The sequence below is a fragment of the Ixodes scapularis genome, unplaced genomic scaffold (genome assembly GCF_016920785.2).
Source record: "Ixodes scapularis isolate PalLabHiFi unplaced genomic scaffold, ASM1692078v2 ptg000005l_1___fragment_1__unscaffolded, whole genome shotgun sequence".
In the NCBI taxonomy this organism is placed as follows: domain Eukaryota; kingdom Metazoa; phylum Arthropoda; class Arachnida; order Ixodida; family Ixodidae; genus Ixodes; species Ixodes scapularis.
In genome coordinates, this window is record NW_024609885.1 from 1,188,435 (window position 1) to 1,212,847 (window position 24,413).

The following is a 24,413-nucleotide window of genomic DNA, read 5'->3' on the forward strand; positions in this document are numbered from 1 at the left end:
AATGGTTTTTTCCCGGCAAGGTGGCATGGCTTCGGCTCTTTGTGCTCGTACAATTTGCCGAAGAAACTTTAGCCTGAGGACGGCAAAAAACAACTTCTAAAGGTGCATATATTTAATTAATGTCTCTACGGCATCTCGTGCATCGATTTTAACCACTTATAAGCATGTTCATTGCGTTCATTAGATGCTGTAATGGTTTTTCCCGACCATAGGTGGTGGGAATATATTTCCCTATGGGCCTTTAGCAGAACATTATACCTGCGCTTGTTTCTCCACATATGTCGAAGTTCTTGTCAGTGGACGAGGCACTGGATGTCTTTTTCTCCCTGCCTGATGACCCAAATCAGTCAAGTGACAGCGAGGAAGAAGAAGACGGCGACGATGTTCCGTCGGGTGCGGTAACCCGTTCGGAAGTCCAGCCGAGTAGCACAGCGTCACAAGGAGCAGCACAGGTGAGTGCGTATGATGTGCACTCAAGTGATGACGCCAGTGATGATGAAGAGACTGCAAGTGAGTGGACAATACGTTCGCTTCCCCACCGAAGCAACATTCCCGATTATTGCTGCCAAACACCTGCAACTCCTAAGCTTCCTCCAACGCACACGCCAATAATGATCTTTGATGCCCTGTTCGGAGGTGCTTTGACTATACTCGTTGAGCAAACGAACATATACGCCAAAGAAACCAAAACGAAAGCTTGGCAGGATACCGCAGCTGAAGAAATGAAAGGATTCCTAGATATTCTCATCAGAATGGGCATTCTTCAACTTCAAAACAGACGGGACTACTGGTGCACGGACAGCGACCTCGGAGTGGCATCAGTTAGCCCAGTGATGCCAAGAGCACGACTTTTTCAGCTTCTTCGATCACTGCATGCCAACGACAACAAGACAGCGACTAGAAAAGAAGACGTCGGCCATGTCCCTTTGCACAAACTTCGACCTCTTATCACAGAGCTCTCCGAAACATTCAGAGCTAGCTACCAGCCATCTGCATACCACTCAATTGATGAGAGTATGATTCTGTTCAAAGGAAGGGAGTCATTCAAACAGTACATGCCCATGAAGCCTATCAAATGTGGGTTCAAAGTATGGGTGCTTGCTGATGCTACAACTGGCTCTATTAACCAGTTCGAAGTCTACACGGGCAAAGAGGGCGATGGCGGTGGGCTCGGCTACAGGGTAATCCAGAAATTCACTGAGGAACTTGTCGGGACGGAGTGTCTGGTAGTGTTCGACAACTTTTTTAGTTCACCCGAACTCATGCAAAACCTGTTTGACCACGGGATATATGCCGTGGGAACTGTCCGTGCACAAAGAAAAGGTCTTCCTGATGTTGTGAAGAACAAAAAGAAAATCAATGAAGGCGACCACAACTACAAGGTGAAGGGAAATGTTGCTGCGATCCAGTGGCAAGACAAGCGGCTAGCCAACGTAGTAGCAACAGACCACGATCCTTCAGAGACGGTAACAGTGGAAAAGAAAAATAAGGACGCGTCAAAGAGAAGCATCAAGTGTCCACTAGCAATTGTGCAGTACACGGGGGTGGAACTCATGAAATGTACTTGGGAGCAGCCACGGGAGCAGCTGAAGCAGCCGTTTTAGAGCATGTTGGGAGCAGCTAAAACTACATTCTGGAGAACGCTAGGAGCAGCTCAGATCAGTTTGCATTGCACTTCAGCTTGTGTCTTAGATAAGCACGGGAACAATTTCAATTTTGCTGAGGAGCATAGATGAACATCAGTGGTTAGGGACCCAGGCAGATGGGATAACAGTGTAATATATGCGAAAACTTGAAACTTTGTGAGCCTTAATGAGAATCAAAAAGCTAGTACCTGATGTTTCTGAAGATAGCGTCCTTAATATTTTCTTAGTGGCTTTCGGCTGCTCAAAATGCAAACCAGCACTACTTATCGCACAACCCGCACGTGATTGACATAGTAATTATATGTGCGAACCACGTGACGAGCGTAAACAACGGACATGCAGTTTCACGGAGGAGCAGAGCAACAAATTTCGAGTTTATCCCATTGTGCAACTCGATATCGAAGCAGCAGGCTACGATTAACGAAGTTATCGTATTTGAAGCGATAAGCAGGAGCAAGGTTAAAGTACGCCGAGCAGATAAGTAGAGCTGCTGGCCGGCAAGGTAAGAGCTGCTGGCCGGAGAGGTTTCGGATCGGACCGCGTTTCAGTTCTATCGAATCACGATTTATCTTACGAGAATGCGGTTCCAACTCCTAAGGATGAAGTACTAAAAGGAATCTTTTGCTCATTTGCTTTCGACTGGATGGCGTCCGGATCCCGAGCCGCAGAGCCTCATGCAATCTGGTGCTTAACGACTCGACCTCACCTCGGCCGACTTGCCCTACCGCTTATGGTTGAAGAATAACAATCCAGTCGCAGGTCGTGTAGCGCTTAGAATCCGAGTTTTTTTCGCGCGCTTCCGACTCGGGATAGACAGGGGGAATAAACACAACAAAGGATTACAAGGCCGACCAGGCTAATCGCCCTCATTGTTGCCAATCGAGTCGATAGAAACCGAAACTAAGACGAAATAAAGAGTTTTTTGGCGCACGTTTTGCGATTTGGCGCATAATGGCGCGAGGTATTGGCTGTGGCGCAGTTTCTGCAACATGGCGCAGGATGGCGCAGACACATGCGTCTGGCGCAAAATGGCGCAAATGGCGCAGCCGTTCCACGCCTGAGTACACGAAGCACATGCGGGGAGTAGACCGCTTTGATCAGCTGCGAGAGTATCACACCGTTACTCGTAAGTCAAGAAAATGGTGGATGCGAATCTTCTACTTTCTTCTGGACTGTGCTCTTGTGAATAACTTCATCCTTTACCAGCTGTCAGAGGGGGAGGCGAACCACCAGAGTTTTCTCCTAATACTTGCACGCCAGTTGGCCAACGGCTATAATGGAAGGAAAAGGTCAGCCACGACCGCTTTTCGACGCGTCTTGCAGCAAGCAAGTACCAACAAAAACCTTGGCGTGCCAGATGAGGTGCACCTGTCCAACGGGCCACATTACCCACAGGGCAAAGCAGCCTACAAGAGGTGTAGGTACTGCTCCACGGCCAAAAATGACAAAAGATCAAAGATCACATGCACAACTTGCAAAGTACACCTTTGTGTGGTGCCCTGTTTTGCCAAGTGTCACCAAGAGTATGTGTGGCACTGAAGGCCCAGAGGGAAGAATATTCCCATGCCCTAATTAATGGCTTTCAATTAGTATTTTCATACCTTTTATTATTTGTGCTTGTGCAGCAATAAACATTATTTCTAGCGAGTTTCATGTTCCTATCACTGATAGAAACATTATGGGCTTTTAAGAGTTAACAAACATAATATTCTATCTAACTCACAATTTGGTTTTCGTAAACACAGGTCGACAGAAACCACACTATTAACACAAAGAGAATGAATTGTTGAAGCATTTAAGAAGAAAGAACTCATACCTGGAATATTTATTGACCTTAATAAGGTGTTTGACGACATAAATCATGATATACTACACCTTAAGCTTCACGCTTATGGTATTAGAGGAAGCGCAGCATTATTAATTCAATCTTATTTACAGCCTCGGTCTCAATCTGTTTGTATAAACTTTTCTTTATCTCCACTTGACACTATTACAACAGGTGTGACCCAGGGCAGCACATTAGGCCCTCTTCTCTTCATGCTTTACATTGACATTATCAACATAATGACATCAGCAAAAATAATAGCCTATGCCGATGATATGACTTCTTTTTACTGGTACTGACCCGACTGATATAGCTTCAGAAGCAAATAGCTCTTTTAGAAATTTGCAAAGATACATCATTGCAAACTGTCTGCAAATAAACCCTTATAAAACTAGAGCGATTTTCTATAGACCCAGAAACAAATTAACTTGTAGGCCAACATATCTTCATTTAGACAACCAGAAAATAGAAGTTGTAAGTGAAATGAAATCCTTGGGTGTTCATTTTACAGAACACCTCGCATGGGACTATCATACCATTAATCACATCCGTACAAAGCCGAATGGCTGGTAAATAAATGGGCTGGTAATAATGCCGAATGCCGAACAAAGCCGAATGGCTGGTAAAAAATGGGCTGGTAAATAAACACAGATACAGCCTACCATGCAATATTAAGAAAATGTTATACAATGGCTCATTTTGTTCCTCACCTAACATATTCTAATCTCCATATGAGGTACAACTAATAAACATAACACACATATCCTCCATCGTGCACAGAAAAAGTCAATTAGAATAATAGCAAATCTCGCATAGAATGAGAGCACTGCTAATTATTTGCAGCAGTTAAACATCCTAAATATATCTTTCCTATACAAACTAAGACTCACGTGCCTTTACAGATCTGCCCTACTCGCAAATAACACCTTCATAATTGAATTTTTTAATCTAAACAAGCATCTCACAAGCCATAATACACGACATGCAGAACCATGGTTTGTGCCGACATCTCAAACAACATTTGGACATGAATCAAAAAGGCACAATCTAGCTTACTTACTAAACAAATTGATTCAATATCACGTCATACTTGAGGTTGTCACCAAGCCCCACGTGATATCCCTGTTTATGACGCTCACTGACACTCACTAACAAAATCTCACGTCTTTTGTTGACTACTGCTCCAATTTTATTGTATGTGTGTAGTTTTGTATTTGTTATTTCATTTGGTTTGTAAATGAGTGATTAGGAAACATTGTCATCACTGCTCTCTCTGCCGTTTCAATCGGGGCAGGGACCTCGTCAAGTAGCTGAATGCAGCTTTTTGTCCTTGCCCCTCCGCTCCCTGGAGAGGAAATAAAAAGTATCATATATTTTTTCAATACTCTTATGTGCATGTGTTTATTTTTAGGTTTAGAGTGGCTATGCTATGCTATGCTTGACTTTTTAACTGCAGGGTGGCATCACACAAGCACCTTATTTGCTTTGATGTGCCCGTTTTCTTAAAGAGAGCCGATGTCTGTGGTAATGAATTTATTAGTAGTTGTTGCGGCCGGAAGCGGGAACCTTGGCCAGAGCCGCCAGCCTTCTTCCGGCAAAGCAACAACAATCGTCGAGCGCAACGCCATCACGCCGACTAGGGTCGGACGTCAGTAACCTGTACTCTAACAATGTATTCACGTTTCTCGTCACCTATAAAGAACCCGAGTTACAAAACGTTGTGTTTCCTGACGCGCTAACAATGACGACGAGGATGGGATAAGGAGAGGACAACCGAACGCCAGTACATGAACGTTAAGTGGTGTTAGTCGGTGTGACGGTGGGGCCCGGGAACAAAGGAGAAGCGGTGGCCGCCATGGCGCAAGCTCAAGCCCTCTACGCCGCGCCGATCCAGTATGACCCGGCGGTGGAGAATCGGACAAACTACGTGGAGCGACTGGAGGCATACTTCGACGCCAGCAGGGTGAGGGACAACGGTAGGAAACGTTCGATCCTAATATCCGCTTTTAGCCCGGAAGTTATGCATGACTGCGAAGCTTGGTGGCGCCAAACAAACCGCGAGACGAAACCTTCGACACGATCATGAAAGCGCTTACGCAGCACCTCAGTCCGGAACCGTCCGAGATCTATGAGACGTTCAGGTTCCAGTCACTAAAGCAAAATGAGGGGGAAAGCGTCGCGGACTACCTGGCCGAATTACGGAGAATCGCAGACCACTGCGGTTTTGGGACGCTCTAGACAACAACCTAAGGGACCGATTTGTCATCGGACGGTGCGAGAAGACGGTGCAGAGGATCCTCCTGGCAAAACCAAAGAAACTTACGCTCAAAGAGGCGCTGGACACAGCGTTGGCTGCGGAGTTAGCAATGCGGAACGCCGACCGGCTTCCTGGCTCAAGTTCGCTACGCACTACTGCAGGGGACGTGAATGCCTTGCGGTTTAAGAAGCACAAGGGACGTCAGCAGGAAACGTCTCGGACGAAGACTGCGCAGCCCTGCATTCGTTGCGGAGACAGCTCTCATGACCAGCCAAACTGTCCACACAAGAAAACGACGTGCTTCACGTGTAACAAGCAGGGAGATTTGGCGAGCCGGTGCTTTCGCACTCAGTCGACACCGGCGGTCAACCGAAAGAAGCAGCAGGCCAACCTGCTCACGGAAGAAGCACAGCTAGGACAGGCAGAGGAGGCTTTCCACTTGTTCACAGTGCACACTCCAAAAGCTACGGTTGATTCAGTCAACGAAGTGCTCCAGTGGGGAACAGTAGAAGTGACCATGCAGGTTGACACTGGCTCCCCCGTGTGCTTGATTTCTAGGGACACATACTCCAAGAATGATAAGGTCTGGCCACCCCTACAGGAAACTACCAAGGAGCTCCACTGCTACCTGGGGAAACTACCAGTGCTGGGAGTCCTGGCGATGCCAGTAAGGTATGGAAACAAACAAGTGCAAGGACAACTGTACATTGTGGATTGTACGGGTCTATCCTTGTGTGGTCGAGACGTCATCTAAGCATTGAACCTCCTGGAAGAGCATCTAATTGGGAGCATGCAAACAAGTGACAACCAAGTGCAGGACACGGTCAAGAAGCTGAAAGAAGACTTCAAGGATCTCTTCTAGCCGGGGACGGGGTTGATGAAGGGACCTGTGGCCTACATCAACTTAAAGAAAGAGGTAAACCCCAAGTTCTGCAAGGCCTGGTCTCTTCCCTATGCCCTACGTGACAGGGTAGGAGAAGAACTGGCCTGAATGTGCAAAGAGGAGATATTGTCTCTGGTATTCCACAGTGAGTGGGCAACGCCAGTAGTGCCAGTGACCAAGGCCAATGGAGGTCTCAGGATCTGTGGGGACTTTAAAGTAACCCTGAACATGGCATGCGACATCGAACAATACCCACTTCCCAAAGTGGAGGACATCTTTGCACCTCTGAAGGATGGCCATTGGTTCTCGAAATTGGATCTTCGGGAATCCTACTGCCACGTGGCCTTAGATGAAAAATCCAGACAGGCAGCAGTGCTCAACACCCACAAGGGTCTCTTCTGCTACAACCGGCTGCCATACGGCATCGCTTCAGCACCAGCGATCTTCCAAAGGAAAATGGAGGCGTTGTTGAAGGACATTCTGGGAACGCAGGTTTTCTTGGATGATGTCTTGGTGGCAGAAGGCAAAGACGAATTTGGGCAGACGCTGCGGAAGGTTCTGCAGAGATTCAGGAAAAATGGCATCCGACTGCGGGAAGAGAAATGTGTGTTTGGTGAAGGTTACCTACCTCGGACATTGGATCGACCGACGTGGGCTGCACCCATCAGAAAAGAAAGTGGACGCCATCGTGAAGGCTCCTGCACCTCGCAACCTCCAAGAAATTCGGTCCTTTTTAGGACTCATCACATACTAAAGGAGTTTCCTGCCTAGGATGTCTACACTTCTGGCTCCGCTCCACAACCTGCTGAGGAGTGAGGTGAAATGGAAATGGGGAACAGAAGAACAGGCTGCATTCGACGGGGCGAAAACAACCTTGCAGAAGTCCAACCTTCTTGTGCACTATGACCCAAGTAGGGAACTCATTTTGGAGTGTGATGAGTCACCAGAAGGCCTAGGAGCAGTGCTGTCTCACTGCGTGAATGGCATCGACAGGCCTATCGCCTTCCAGTCAGGATCCCTTACCAAGGCTGAGAAGAACTATTAGCAGCTGGAGAAGGAAGCGCTTGCGCTCATTTTTGGGGTAACAAAGTTTAGGGATTACCTTCTCTGCAGGAGCTTCACCCTAAAGACAGACGACAGACCACCAACCTTTGGTGGGATTGTTCAAAGAAAGCAAATCGATTGCAAGCATGGCTGCGGCACGCATCTAGAGGTGGGCACTAACGCTTGGAGCGTGTAAGTATGTGATCAAGTACAAGCCTGGGTCACAAAACCTGAACGCAGACACTCGGTCGTCTGCCGATGGCAACTGCCCCAGATGGAGCAGAAACCGAAGAAGCCCAAGATATGGGGGTCTTCACAGCGGACATGTTGGACGCCAGCCCAGTGTCCAGACGACAGCTAGAAGACCTGACGGGGAAGGACCCAATTATGCAAAGCCTACGAGACACGATCAGCAGAGGTTGACCAAAAAGACTTTTGGACAGTTGCCTTCAGCCATACTGGCATCATCGTAATGCACTCACGCTGGAAGGGGCCCTCATCTGCATGGCTGGAAGAGTGGTGATTCCAGAACGTGCACGGAGGGCATTTCTATTGGAGCTTCATGATACTCACAAGGGAGTCAATGCAACTAAGGCACTGGCACGCACGCTGGTGTGGTGGCCAGGCATTGACCGTGAGGTGGAAGAGTTGCTTCACCGGTGCACAGTGTGCCAACGGGCGGCTCCCATGCCACCGAGTAGGGAGCCACTGGCATGGCCAGCAACTAAACAGCCGAGGTCAGGCTGTTTGTGCAAGGGACTTTGGTAATGAACCCCGCTGGCTGAGTGGAACCATCACGTAAGAACTTGGAAACCGCATGGCGCGGGTGCAAACACCTGGTGGGATGATCCGCAGACATCATGACCAGCTACGCCTGAGGCTTGAGGTCAACACACCTGACCCTCTGCACCAACCCAGTGAGCGCAATGAGGATTTAACGTTAGAATGGGGCCAATCCTCAGTGGCTCCAGAGACTTCAAGGGCCACCGTGGAGCCAAGCAAGGAGCAGCGTCCAGTGCAACAACACCGACCGCCCGAGCGGCTGGACTTGTAGTTCCACCATTCCACCAAGTGTGGGGGAAGTGTTGCGGCCGGAAGCGGCAACACTGGCCAGAGCCGCCAGCCTTCTTCCGGCAAAGCAACAACTGTTGTCGAGCGCGACGCCATCACGCCGACTAGGGTCGGACGTCTGTAACCTGTACCCTAACAATGTATTCACGTTTCTCGTCTCTTATAAAAAACCCGAGTTACAAAGCGCTGTATTTCCTGACGCGCTAACAGTAGTAGTAATCTTATTATCAGTAATAGTAGTAGTATTATTGCTCCCAGCAAGGACAGATGCTGTTATTATTATTATTATTATTATTATTATTATTATTATTATTATTATTATTATTATTAATAATTGTCGGCTTAGACGGACCCGTCATTTGACATACCGAAAGCGTTGTGTGAATAAAAAGATTATTATTATTATTATTATTATTGCGCACAGCAAAGGACGCATGCTGAATCTGCTCCCGCTGCTTCTATGGAATACTGCTGTTTCTACACTGTTCAGGGTGCCAGCTATGTGCCCACACCAAGTATACCTGCTGGACGGAAAATAAGACCACCTTTCTGCAATCTGGGGTAAGCTCCTTAATCTGCAAGAGTTGCAAAACATCAGCGGGGCTGCTAGTCCTAACAGCAGAAGCCAGGCCGGATTTGACGGAAGCGTCGTTCAGCCACCACTCCGCACCGCCCTCCCCCACTGCTTCCACTCGTTCGGAGAAACCTTCCTCTTCCCCAGGCGGTCTTCATGCAGACATGAAATCCTTACAAGCCCTCCTCCTCAACTCCCTCGAGGGGATCTCGTTCCTCACACACGAGGTCGCTGCTCTTTCATGACGAGAACGCGCAGCTCTGCCAAGGGTATAGGTATACCTCCCAGCTGCACGCAAGTGCCATACTGTCTTAGCGGACTGAGCTCGGAGCTGTGCGTAACACTCGGAACCAATGGAACCGGCCGGCAGGAAACAGCTGCCTTTTTCCTAAACTGCGGCGATGAGCCGCCACCATCCCCTTCCTTTGGTGACCCTGTCCAACCTTCAGGGCATCCATGCCATCAAGCTCCATCAAACTTCAATGGGGCTGGGTTCCGCAAGGAGGGGCCAAAGGTCCCCAGGGCAAGACGGCCGTTGTTGAGGGCAAGTGTGTCAGCCAGCTGTACACCTGTGGCACTGCCACCCTCTCCACCACGTCGCCAACACGCTGTGCACATGACGCATTTCGGCCCATCTTGCGATCCTCCGAGCCTTTAAACCCACATTAGGAAGCAGGGCCCTCTTCGCGAGCTTGCGTGCACCCGACTGAAGACACGGCATGAAAGCTACTCGTCCTTACGAGTGATGGCTGCAAATGAAGAAATAGAGAAACTTTTTGATCCCCTTCTCTGGCCAGAGGGAAGCCTTTTCAACGAGTTGACAGGTCAGCTGAATGAGAGCCACACATAGCAAGCGGTATTCGAAGCGCCTCTCTTCCATAATGCCGGAACAGATACGTAACCTAGACATTTACTATCAGAATGTCCAAGGTCTTCCCACAAAAGCTAACTTTTTTTCTAATGTAACCCTAACTGAAGTGTCTATTATTGCGCTAAACGAGACCTGGCCTTGTTCTAACATTTATTTATCCAATGTCTTCCCACCTAATTTTGCAGTACTTAGACGTGATCGTGTATTCTCTACTAGGAAAAAGACGTTGGGTGGAGTGCTGAGAGAAAGTGATGCGTCCTTACAACGTGTTAGGCGTCCGGATCTTCAGACATTGTTTGAGTCAGTGTGGATAGAGCTGCCATGTGCGAATGGCGAGCATATCCTCCTGGGCGCTTATTACTTGCCCTCTGACACGTCTCCAGATGGTTTTCGCCAATGTCTACTGGGCATTGAGTGTACAACCAAGGCCCTGAATAAATTCAAATTTATAGTTCTTGGAGATTTTAATGTCTGTAACATATGCTGGAAAGCAGCCTCAGTGTCCTCTAGAAGTTACTATATTATTCAGAAATCTAATTTCTTGCTGAATTTTTCATCATTTACAAATTTAAAACAATACAACTGTATCTCAAACACCCAGGGCAACATGCTTGATCTATGTTTCGCAAATCTAGACTGTACAGATATAACAGAGGGTATGTCAAGCTTGGTTTCCTTGCTCCTCTCCTCTCTCTCTCCCCCCCTCCCTCCCTCCCTCCCTTTCCTCCCCTCCCCTCCTCCTCCTCCTCCTCCTCCTCCTCCTCCTCCTCCTCCTCCTCCTCCCTCCCTCCCTCCCTCCCTCCCTCCCTCCCTCCCTCCCTCCCTCCCTCCCCCCCCCCCGGACGGACATCATGCCCCACTGGAGATCAGTATACCTATCTGACATGGCATGAGATGTTATTCACGGAGACATCCTGAAGTGAATAGACACAATCTTTCCGCTGGAGATTACGTTAGTTTGTACAATCATTTCTCCAATTACGACTGGTCCTCAATCACTCCGTGCTCCCGACGTTGCCCAAAAGGTTCACGATTTCGCTCGCATCGTTCAAGAACGAATGAATCAATTCATCCCGTTACAGGGGGGGGGGGGAACACCGACGGCCGCCGTAGAGGCAAAGTGTGTTTCTGATGAGCTCTGTGTTGCACACCCAAAAGTTCAGAAAAATCATATTCTGCACAAATTAAGGATTACCACCATATTCTATTAAGCAAAAGGCACATGAAGACACCAGTTTTTCGCCGGTGAGTGCAATTGTGGTGAAATTAGGAAGACTTTCCCGAGCGGGAAGGCTAAGCCTTCTGTTAGCGTTGTAGGCCTAGCTAATAATACGGCGATGAATCAGGCCCCGCCCGGTGGAACCGATGCGGGCTGCACGGCTGTCACGTATGCCTCGGGAATCAGCTTGGATATAAATAAAAATAATTTCATCTACCGAAAAGATGCAAGTGCAGCAGATAACCAGGATTACCCATCGTCGGGAACGAAAAAAACAAGGCAACTCTGGATCAACGTAGTCTTGAAGGCACAGCGTCGACGAGCTCGGCAACAGCTAAACCTAACTCAAAAGCAAGTCACGCTGCCACCTTCGCTTTCGTCGCCGAGGCAGCTGAGAAGAGCTACGACCCGCAGACCTGCTCCCACGCCCACACCCTTTCCCCTGGAAGAGTTTAAGCGAATTTTGCGACCATGCAACGGACTCAACGTAGGCCGGCTCCAAGCGTCCTCACTGCTCTAGCCCAGCTTCAGGGCACCAGCACAATGGGGCAACAAGCCAACAGGTGCCTGCAGATCAACCAGAGCCAAAACACTGCAATAGTGAGCATCCCATCTAAAGTTGCGAAACTATTACTTCACATAACCCAAACCAAGATTGGCAAAGCAGAGCACACAGTGGAGGTCTGCGGACTTGCGCCAAACGATGCAGTAAGGAGTTTTACAAGAAGTCCAAGCCCAGTTTTCGATTCAAGAAATCATGAAAAATATAGACCAAGATGAACTTTACCTGAAAGACGCAAGGAGTGCAGCAAAGCACACCCGGAAGAGAAGCACTCAGGAGAGACATACTGCGCAAACTGCCATATCACGCAAATTGACACAGGGTGACACCTTTCTAGCCAAGAAGAATGCAAATGCGTGTCTCCAGAAGAGACCAAAGGATCCGACGATGCAAGGAAGGTTGCAACACAACCGCACAACAACGAAGCGTGAGGAGGCCGAAACAAATAAAACAGATTCTCACCGCGTTAAAGATTTCCCTCCGCTAAGCAATTATCACACGGGGCACACCAGGTAAGCAGACGTACAAACAAGCCCTTAGAGCAAAAGGCGAAACAGCACGACCCCGAAATGGGAAAGCAGCATCCATGTCAAGCATCCAAGACGCTGCCAGTCAAGCCCAATGTGGCTTAGGCAGGTCTGACTTCAACCTCGCTTTGTTCATATGCAATAAATTATTATTATGTCCTCGTTTATGGCTTCATGGACAAAGACATTCAGCTGGCTCCAGGCCAAGCCCACCATAGCATTCTATCCAAAGCAACAAGCCCAAACGTCAGCTCGCAAAAAGTATAAGAGTCGATGAGACACGACTCATGGGGCAGCAATGTTGACCAGGCGGAAGCAGAAACCAGGACCTTTAGACAATGCCGCAGCTTCATCTTCTCTTGAAACGCAATATCAAACAAAGAAATGGCTGCATGCATCACTCACCTTGCAGACATCTACGTAGCCGCTTCCGTTGCAGTCTTACCTCATTCCTGATCTAGACTGCAGAGACAGCAGATGCCGTTCAGCGAACACGCTGCCGCTCGAATCAAGCCAAGTTCTGCGGGATGCACCAGACAAAATATGCTCGTGAGCTTGTATCATTAACACAATCACCTTTCATATCATTTCGTCGTTTACCCTGAGACTGGGGGGTTTTTCGAAGAGCAGAAGTAGCAGAAAAAACAGACAGGTCTCAAACTCAGCTATACGTTTATTTCAACAACTTCCTCTTATATAGTTCGTTTTCGTCGTCAACAACCAATCACATACGACTTCTCCTTTGCACCGTGACTTTTCAGGTTCCACTCTATCACAAAAGAAGCGGACACTCCCAACGTTTCCAAGTGAAAAGGTTCTAGCAGAAGATATGCCTCACAAAGCCCCAAGCACTCTTTTGTGTCCTCACAATAAACAGGACAACAGCCCACAACAACATCCCACTCAAAACTGGTCACCTCCAAAATTGTAGAAAACAGACAATACACACCAGTACACACCACAGACGATACACACCAAAGAAGCCTTTCAAGATGATAAAAAAAAAACACTTAAAATTGTAAAAATTGCTTGCAGCGGTTCCCTATTTGCATGGAAGGTTGACTAATACAATGGAAGGTGCAACTAATAAAAAAAAAAAAAAAAAAACTTAAAATTGTAAAAATTGTTTGCAGCGGTTCCCTATTTGCATGGAAGGTTGACTAATGCAATTTCCTAACGATCTAATCCTAATTGTTTCTCTTACCACCCTTTTAACATCGTTCCTTTCCTTAACAACTACATCCGTTCCAGACCAATCCGTTGTGCAGTTTCTACACTCCTCCAGATGCTTAGCCAACTCCGAATTTGCTGCATTATTTTTAACATTCCTTTTGTGTTCTGTTAAACGATCGTTTAAACACCGAGAGGTTTGGCCTACATACTTAAAACCACACGCCAAAGGAACCTCATATACCACGCCTACGCTACACGGCACCGACTTTTCCCTATGCGCCTTCTGACATCCCCTCTGAGCCGTTTCAAAAGGTGTCAATCTATCTAACCTAAAATCCGTGCTGAATACGACATCCACGCCATATTTTTTTGCACATGCTCTAAGATTGTGGGACACCTCGTGAAAATACGGAACCACAGCGTACCTATTCCTGATTTCTTGCGTCTTCCCCTTTTTCTCCCTGCACTGTAGGGCAATCTGTCTTTTGATGTACTCTTCCCCATATCCTGCCATTACCAGTCTTTCCCACTGGTTTATTAGTGCCTCCGGTCCGAAATGCATGCATGATCTCACCAAAGCATTACTAATCAAAGATCTGACTACCCCGGCTTTTACATTTTTCGAGTGACAGCTGCTCTTTGATAGAACCGGTTTTGGGTTTTCCTTCCCATACTCCCAACAAAGACCTCGTTCCAAATGTAAACGCAGGTCGAGAAATTGCAGGACCTCGCCCCTTGGCCTCTCTAACGTGAATCTCAACTCTGGCGCCGCTGACCTTACTACTAGTTCTAAAACTTGGTCCAATCCTTCCTGAACAGAGCAAACTAAGATATCATCCACAAATCTTTTCACAAAACACTTTGGAGACAACTCTTCTACCTTCTCATATACTTGCTGGTCCACCGTGTTTAAGTAAATTTCCGCTAACAAAGGCGCTACAGACGAACCTATACATACTCCCTCTTTTTGCACAAAATTGCGACCTTCGTATTCCAATACCGTTGACTGTAAATAAAGGTCTAGCACCGAAAGAAAACTATCCACCGCTATTCCTGTTCCTGATTGAAACTTAATAAGGTTCCCTTCCAAGGCGATCCTCACTCTATTCATTAGTCTGCTTTTCTCTAAAGAGTAATATAGGTCCTTGATGTCCATGGAGAATACCGCGCACTTCCTTCCGTGAAACTTTTCCATTACCTCAATCAACTCACTAGAGTTCTTTAAGGCAATTGATTTCTCCAAATTAGCTAACTTCAAACCCCGCTGTAAGAAGCATGAGACCACCTTCTGCCACGTCCCATTCTCGTTAACAACGGTACGTAGGGGCATTTCAATCTTATGATCCTTCAAAAAGAACTTAAGGGTGAGCGTTGAACGCAACGGTTTCAAAACGCTTTTCGCTACCTCTTCCATGCTTTCCTCCTGAAAAACTTTGCAAATGCTCTTCCTCAGCTTCCCGATATTGCCCTTCCATTCATTAAACAATGATCCCAACGCTTCCTCCGACTTCTTCTGAAAGGCCTGTACAGGCAAAACTGCAAACCTTCCTGTTTTATCTGTCTGCAACAGTTTTAACGAACTCCTTTCTAACTCTTGTTTCACCGCTCTCACATCCTTGAAATCCCTCCTATCGATGGGATACGCGTTTCCCATTAATTTTTTAATTTTTACCATTAATTTCCCATTAATTACAGCGGGGTTTGAAGTTAGCTAATTTGGAGAAATCAATTGCCTTAAAGAACTCTAGTGAGTTGATTGAGGTAATGGAAAAGTTTCACGGAAGGAAGTGCGCGGTATTCTCCATGGACATCAAGGACCTATATTACTCTTTAGAGAAAAGCAGACTAATGAATAGAGTGAGGATCGCCTTGGAAGGGAACCTTATTAAGTTTCAATCAGGAACAGGAATAGCGGTGGATAGTTTTCTTTCGGTGCTAGACCTTTATTTACAGTCAACGGTATTGGAATACGAAGGTCGCAATTTTGTGCAAAAAGAGGGAGTATGTATAGGTTCGTCTGTAGCGCCTTTGTTAGCGGAAATTTACTTAAACACGGTGGACCAGCAAGTATATGAGAAGGTAGAAGAGTTGTCTCCAAAGTGTTTTGTGAAAAGTTTTGTGGATGATATCTTAGTTTGCTCTGTTCAGGAAGGATTGGACCAAGTTTTAGAACTAGTAGTAAGGTCAGCGGCGCCAGAGTTGAGATTCACGTTAGAGAGGCCAAGGGGCGAGGTCCTGCAATTTCTCGACCTGCGTTTACATTTGGAACGAGGTCTTTGTTGGGAGTATGGGAAGGAAAACCCAAAACCGGTTCTATCAAAGAGCAGCTGTCACTCGAAAAATGTAAAAGCCGGGGTAGTCAGATCTTTGATTAGTAATGCTTTGGTGAGATCATGCATGCATTTCGGACCGGAGGCACTAATAAACCAGTGGGAAAGACTGGTAATGGCAGGATATGGGGAAGAGTACATCAAAAGACAGATTGCCCTACAGTGCAGGGAGAAAAAGGGGAAGACGCAAGAAATCAGGAATAGGTACGCTGTGGTTCCGTATTTTCACGAGGTGTCCCACAATCTTAGAGCATGTGCAAAAAAATATGGCGTGGATGTCGTATTCAGCACGGATTTTAGGTTAGATAGATTGACACCTTTTGAAACGGCTCAGAGGGGATGTCAGAAGGCGCATAGGGAAAAGTCGGTGCCGTGTAGCGTAGGCGTGGTATATGAGGTTCCTTTGGCGTGTGGTTTTAAGTATGTAGGCCAAACCTCTCGGTGTTTAAACGATCGTTTAACAGAACACAAAAGGAATGTTAAAAATAATGCAGCAAATTCGGAGTTGGCTAAGCATCTGGAGGAGTGTAGAAACTGCACAACGGATTGGTCTGGAACGGATGTAGTTGTTAAGGAAAGGAACGATGTTAAAAGGGTGGTAAGAGAAACAATTAGGATTAGATCGTTAGGAAATTGCATTAGTCAACCTTCCATGCAAATAGGGAACCGCTGCAAACAATTTTTACAATTTTAAGATTTTTTTTTTTTTTTTTTTTTTTATTAGTTGCACCTTCCATTGTATTAGTCAACCTTCCATGCAAATAGGGAACCGCTGCAAGCAATTTTTACAATTTTAAGTGTTTTTTTTTTATCATCTTGAAAGGCTTCTTTGGTGTGTATCGTCTGTGGTGTGTACTGGTGTGTATTGTCTGTTTTCTACAATTTTGGAGGTGACCAGTTTTGAGTGGGATGTTGTTGTGGGCTGTTGTCCTGTTTATTGTGAGGACACAAAAGAGTGCTTGGGGCTTTGTGAGGCATATCTTCTGCTAGAACCTTTTCACTTGGAAACGTTGGGAGTGTCCGCTTCTTTTGTGATAGAGTGGAACCTGAAAAGTCACGGTGCAAAGGAGAAGTCGTATGTGATTGGTTGTTGACGACGAAAACGAACTATATAAGAGGAAGTTGTTGAAATAAACGTATAGCTGAGTTTGAGACCTGTCTGTTTTTTCTGCTACTTCTGCTCTTCGAAAAACCCCCCAGTCTCAGGGTAAACGACGAAATGGTTGACTTCCACCAGCTAGCCTGTACTTTGACTCTTTTCTCGTTAACCTTTCATATGCCAGAATATCCTACCTTAAGATGACGAGTGCTGCTAAAATGTAAATGAAGACACAGCCTACTGTACGTAAATTTTCTGGATGTTGCACCATTTTGGCATACCTTACAATAATAATAATAATGCTTTGTTTGAATCATGCCCCAGAACGACCACTAGGTCATGTGTGGTGGCACATAAAATGGTAGTACATGACTTAACACAATGTACCCCATTTGTAAAAAAGAAAAGACTAACATGCAATCAGGAATTGAAAAGATAAAAAATTAGCTCCCTTCTAAACACTGATATATCTGAAAAGATATTAACATGAGAGGACAGTTCATTACCACAAATCTGCATCCTTACCATCGGTGACAATTTCGATTGAATGGAGGGGTAAAATATACTAAATTCTCTAACAACACTGTTACAAAAGCAAGAAAGAAAAGCATCACTTATTTAAGCCACCAGCAGACATCCAGAAAAAACCACCTTGGGACCTCGCGATACTGCTCACACGCCAGTCTTTCTCGGCAAATTACCATGTGCAGTCTCCACATTAACAGTGCTCACGTTTCGACAGTGTACAAACAAAAAATAGGCAACGACAATAGCGAGAGGAAAATGGGAGCTCGTTCGTGGTGCCGTGCCTCGCATCTCCCCTGTAGACCAAACTGACCATTTTAAACCGAAGCAGCGCCAACGGGCATGGCCTAAGAAGTATGAACGTAAGCACAGTATCCTAACCCTGCCATGTCCACGATGTGTGAGCATCGACAGCTGCTGGAGGAAGCACGACAGGTTGAACCTTGCTTTCCCTCGGAGGGGTGGAAGGGAGATTTGTTTTTGAAGGCCTCGAAACTAAGCGCTCATCTAGCATGCTGCAAGGGCTTGATCGTGGACGGCGAGTATAGTTTAGATGACCGTCAAAGTTCTCTAAGGGGCCTGAGTACCCTTTAACAATTCCTGAGGGGTGTAAGAGACCCATCATAGCTTTTTGAGAGACCTGTGAGGTCTGTCCCAATCCTTTTCGTGAAACTACAGCCCCTATCAAAAATTATTTTAACGGGTCTCTAGGTCAGATCATGCGACCATTCAGGATACATTCCGTCGGGGAAGCCACTCGGCCATTTTGCAACGGGTTGCGCGACAAGTTTTAGAAATATAGGAGACATTCCCCAGTCCCTTCCCGTAGTGGCGCGGCCCCAGCGAAGAGAAAACGGGCACGCACGAAACAACCCGTTGTGGAAAGGACGTTGCTCCTCTCCACTTCAGCTCTTAGTTTTCACCATTTCCCCCTTCACACGTTTTGCTGTTTGATTGTAGATAACCTGTTTTAGTCAGTCGAAATACAGTCTTTGTCAGAATCTGGTCACCCTGTTTTTTCTCAGTTTTTGGAGACCAAGTGTCGCGTTTTCCGGGTTCAGGGTCTAGTTGGAGGAGTCCCGGCACACTTATGACACAGAGCTCTGCTTTTGCTGATTGTTTAAGGGCTTGCTTCGGTATCAAGGAGGCAGCCGGGCATGCTGCCTATATTTCGTGTGCAGGCTTTTTTGCCCCTACGTGCCGAACCTTGGTTTTCCCACGACAGGCTGTTTGTTACTTCCAGGATTGCATACGTCTGCTCCTTAAAAACCGACGACCAGTTTGCGCTTTCCACTATTCCCTCGCTTCCTCCTCTCCCATGGTGAGGAGGAAATTCTGCCTTGCAGAATCTCGAGTCTGGTCGTCGGCCTTTAACCCCGAAACGCAGGGCCAAACGTAAAGATTCACAGAGGAAACCAGGTCCGGGAGACAGATGAGTCGATGGCCGTTAGGTCTCTCGCTAAGCCGGAGACAAGGTGCCTCTGGTTCTTGTAATCGTACCTCTCCCATGATGCTCACAGACCAGGCATGATACTCTGGAATGACTGGCATACTTTTCTTCTTGCTCGATCATCTCCGCTTACGTTTCTCAGCCCCAAAAACGTGCTTCGGTTGACATGCGCCGACAGTTTGGTTTTGCAGCGAAGAGCAGTTGGTTGGCGTCCTGCATTAGGCTATTTCCTACTTACACCAAAATTTATAGCATGCTAACCCAGGAGCCAAATAATTGTGGCCCGAGAGAGTCTGGCCCGAGCCAATGAGATTATTCTGTCTCCGTTAAAGCCCCAAGATCTGTACCATTCTTCCCACTAATGAATGTACTCTTATTCGACGTATCTTTTATTTTAAATGTAGAACCTGGGTATAACTGTAATATTTGTAACGCTGTCACTGGACCCATCAAGTGTTCATCTGGTAGTACGTAATCTGCCCACCCAAGTCTCCGATTACAAGCTACCAGCACTGGTTCAGGGATGAAAATGTTTGATGGCTCAAATTTCTTTGTGTAGCAGGAAAAAATGGTGCTTCTAGATAACTTTAAACGACCAATCTCAGTGGCCAATGGTCAGAGCAGCACAACTGACATTGCTAGGTCAGATATACTTACGAAACAAAAGATCTGGTGGCTGTTCCTTGTAGCCTCTACCCAAGATTGAGGTAAACAACAATGGGCGATGCAGGTTTGCAAGACATTATTTACATGGTTGAGCAAGCCAATTAAATTACCGACATAACATTTTTTCCTGCCAGTTTGACTTTCAATCAGCAGGTTCTCTCGAAAGTCATAAAACCATACCAGTAGCCCCATTTTAGTACAAGTGCACTTTCAGACAACTCCTGGAAATGTTATGCGAGAACATTCATGGCAAATACGGTTCCATTTTTGTCTGCAGGTGACAGATGCTACCTCTGGAGCCCTGGCTACTCACCCCTATTTCTGGCAACCCCAGCAAGAGGCAGCGCTCAACAACAGCGTGTTGAGCGGTGCGTCTTGTCGAGTCTGGCCTCGGCCAACACCGCTCAACACGCTGTTGTTGAGCAATGCATTGGTAAACTGAAAAACCAGTTCCGGTGCCTGCAGAAGTACCACGCTCTGCACTACGACCCAGAAAGAGCACGTAATTTAGCAACAGGATGTGCTATTCTGCACAATGTTTGCTTACACAGCTCCGTTCCGGAGTCTGCCCCAGACCCCTTTCTGTAGGAAGAGTCTGACTGCGGGTACAATGATGACAGTAGCGACACCAACAGCGACACTGGCACTAGGAGCCTCAAAGAAAGAACACTAGCAATGCAGCGTCGGAAAGTCAGGAAGGTGGACGCCCTCTCTCATCGAGCTTGTCATGCTCTGCGGTGTTGGCATGCTTGCCGTAATCATTCAGCTCACTGGAGTCGCGCTGTGCAAGCTTAATCATATCTCATCAAAGACTGGGAAGCACAGAAGGTGTACAGTTCTACATCCATGTAATGTGGGTGGCTGCACAAATTTTAGCTCTGATGTGGGAAAGTCAAATTTGGGGGTTTTACGTGCCAAACCTATGACGGGCATCTGGCACCTATGACGGGCATCTGGCACGCCCCAGCGGAGGACTGAGGATTAATTTGGACCACCTGCGGAGCTCGGTTACACAGTGCCTTCTCTGCAATAAGCCTCCGTCATATTGCGGGCACCTCGGTCGGGATTCGAACCCGCCACCTGAGGACCTGTAGGCCGGTGCTCTCGCCTCAGAGCCACCGAGGCGGCTTCTGATGTGGGAAATCACTTATTGGGTTGGGGTGAAGGCATGTTTTTGCATCCACATACATCATGTGCACGCAGAACTTCAGACATTCTATGCTCACCAGTTCGTTGCAATGACATGCTCTTAAATCGTAATGCAGATATTTTTTTCTTCCTTTTTTACTTTTTTTGTTTCTCTTTATAAGCGTAAGCAGTCAATGTAGTCCACTTGTTTGCTCTCGTAAATGTCTCTGTCAGGGTTTCTTTTGGTACACATTTTCATAAAATTTGGCTGATAAAACACAGTGTTCAAAGAGGTTTTGGCAGAGCTTTGGTGGGCCGATACAAATTTTTTTTTTTTTTTGAGTGGGTGCATTTTTTTAGTTGCACTACCTGCACCGGTGTGAAAAAGTGCAATGTGGTGTACTTCTGGCATGTGTAAGAAAGTGCAAGGTGGTGTACTTCTGGCATGTGTATCGAGATAGAACCGTAAATACATTGCCCTACAATTTTCTTCACCAGTGCAGGTGTGGCTAAAAAGATGCACCTAGAGTCGGTGACAGGTCAAGAACGAAGTGGAAGCTCCTCCCACCCTTTTCCACTTCAGCCGAGCAAACGTTAAAGGGCAACTCCGGTCCATACTTTCGGTTTTGGGATTATGACTGTTTTTAGTCCAGTCAGCGTCCCTGAACTGCAAGGTGCAATTTTTTTCTCGTTATTGTGCGTAGTTCTACAGATATGGACCCCTCAAAGTTTTGTTTGGGGCGCGGCCAACAAACCCGAAACTAGCCGCTCGAGGCTCCGGCAACGCTCGAAATCAACCGCTATGTGAACGTGACGTCAGGATCGTTCTCGTTCAACGAGCACGCACGCCGAGCGGCACCTACCTCTGTTGCGCTAGCCGTCTAAAGATAGGAGGTAAGCTGATTTTGTTTTAATTCTGTATACGTGGTAGTTATCCAGCATATGTAGCAAGGGCTAGTGCATATACCCAAAAGCTAGCGACTGGAAAACCCGTGAACTCGTACGATTCCGTACTCGGCGGCCGCCGCCATGCGTGCGCTATGCCGTACTAGTCGCTTGTATACCCAAAAGCTAGCGACTGGAAAACAAGTGAACTCGTTCGGTGCCGTACTCTGCGGCTGTCGCCGTGTGTGTGGTCTTCCGTACTCGTCGCTAGACCTAAATTGTCATCGGGGCTCTGTGGATGGAGCGGCGTTGCTCTACGCTGTGCTGCCAGTGACGTACAGTACTGGGGGCCCTCTCACTTTCGCGCTGCGGGTCAGTCCCAGACACGAAGCTTTGAGGCTCTACGGCGCGAGCTGCGGCGTCCGAACACACGAGTGCTGGGCTGTACACCTCTGTTTTTTCGTTCTTTTTTCCTCGGGCGCATAAAAGCCGAAGTCCAAAGTCCACTCATCGAACAGCGTTCACCCACACTTTCTTCAATTTCCGGTCCGTTCGAAACTTGTGAAGAAGCACCTCCGGGTTGCACAGCGGGTTGTTTGAGCAGCCCACAGCGCTACAAGTTGCGCTCGGCATCTTTCGAGGAACAGCTGGGCAGTCTTGGGCGCACCGAGTTGCTCGCTAAAACGAGTCTTGAAGTCCTCACAAGCAAATAAACAAAAATCTATACCGAAGCTACACGGGCTACAGATAAAAGCAACGGCTAAACACGCCAATCGCAAGCCGAAGTAGCTGTGGTAGTGGCTCAAAGAAGCGCACTACGCGCAACTCCTGGACCAGAGGAAAAAAAGAGAAGGATACTGACGTCACGGCCCAATGTTGCTTTGGCGATCGACAAACCGCTTGCCGCCCGCTAAGGAGCAGCGGCTTGCGGCGGGTCGCATTTTTATTATCGGCATTAGTTGAGAATGCGGCGTCCCACGGACGTAATATTTTGGCTGGGGTCGTAATTTGCAGAGCAGTCGCTTTCTTGTATGGTATCGCCATTGTCGCGGCTTGGTTTGATGGCAGAGTTATTGCTTTTTGGTGACACCATGTTCCAAAACTTCCTTGGGTTACCATTCAAAATAAACAGCGAGTCATAAAAACAAAACTTAGCCAATTTCAACTTTTTATTGTAGTTTTTAAGGGCAAAGTTATAAGCACCCAAAGCTTGAGGTGTTAACACGTTTAGCCTTTGCAAATAGCCTTTTCTTGTTATGCAAAAAGAGCAGCATTTTGGTGAACCATGGGTTATTTGAATCAGTGCATACTCAGGCTGTCGGAACAAACATATATATAAGACTGTTCATTTTAGCTTTAAATAATGCCGGTTTCCTCTACTGATGGAAGAGGACAATTTAAATGTAATGGTCAAAAAAGATTGTCAACCCATGATCTATTCATCTATAATCAGCCTCATTATAATCGCGAATGATCTTGGAAATAGAATGTTTGACGAGAACGGAGTGGCAAGTCGACATGTTGTAACCTATAATCACGGAGCCCGTCGCAGTATTGAATGGACTTGACAAGGTCCGGTGACGTAGTTAGTGCAGGGGTGGAACTCACGAAATGTCCTTGGGAACAGCCACGGGAGCAACTGAAACAGCTGTTTAGGAGCAGGTTGGGAGCAGCTAAAACTATGTTCTGGAGCAGGCTAGGAGCAGCTCAGATCAGTTTTCATTGCACTTCAGCTTGTGTCTTAGACACGCACGGGAGCAATTTAAATAGCGCTTAGCAGCACAGATGAACATGAGTGGTTAGGGACCTAGGTAGATGGGATAACAGTGTAAAAGGTGTGAAAACTTGAAACTTTGTGAGCCTCTATACTTTCCAGACTCGTACGTAACGTGTTACAAGATTACTTGTAATTGATTATTTTTACTGCAATTTTGTGACGCTTCGATTACTTCCTTTAAGGGGTAATGATCTTTTTAGTTGAACTAATTTTTTGCTGTAATCGATTACAAAATTACCCCCCATTACAATCTTCCTCATTTCTTTTTTTTTTTTTTTTTTTGGGGGGGGGGGGGGGGAGGGAGTTGGAGTTATTCAGCTCCGGGCAACGGGCTTTTTTTTTTCGAAATTATTAAGCACGAGGCTGTGAGGATTAGTAGGCCACTTTACTATGCTTCTTTTTCGTGGGTACATTTTTATTTCTACACCGGAGACTACTTATGGGTATGAAAAATGACTTTATCTAGCCTCTTGTGAGGGATTAGGTGTGTGCCATCACTCACTCAGCTTTAAGCGCGAAACACACGTACAACCAAACCGTCCGATCCGACGTGCGGACTGCCGGAATGACCTTGGGGGGCGAGGGGGTTCCGCAGCATCGGAGAGCGTTGAAAACCCTTGCCTCCGACCGTCGTATTGCGCGGTCAGACGTCGGATCGGACGGTTTGGTTGTACGTGTGTTTCGCGCTTTAAGCAAAAACAGTCGAGGCTTTCTTTTTTTTTTTTCTTTAACAACTGAGCGCGAGATTCCACGGATTATGCTATCATAAAAAAAGTTTGAATGAAAAGTAACGTGGGAAGTAATTGCTTACTTTAGAGTAATTTTTCGATTACTTCTTTGAGGCTGTAATTGTAATTGTAGTCGGGTACTTTATACAGCAAAGTGATTGTAACTGTCATCG

The 24,413-nt window shown here is 46.8% G+C and overlaps 1 protein-coding gene across 4 annotated transcripts in view; it reads right to left on the bottom strand.

Moving 5' to 3' along the window:
• The window catches only part of LOC120848286, a 71,245-nt gene that overhangs the window by 33,057 nt on the left and 13,775 nt on the right, over positions 1-24,413 (bottom strand). For 3 of the 4 annotated variants that reach the window (XM_040220260.3, XM_040220255.3, XM_040220252.3), the window contains exon 5: positions 12,784-12,999. The exons of the other annotated variant lie outside the window; for it this stretch is intronic. In XM_040220260.3, the coding sequence (XP_040076194.1) occupies positions 12,921-12,999 (79 nt within the window). In that variant the 3' untranslated portion in view covers positions 12,784-12,920. Of the gene's footprint in view, positions 1-12,783; positions 13,000-24,413 lie in introns of those variants that run through there. 4 annotated transcript variants of the gene reach the window in all.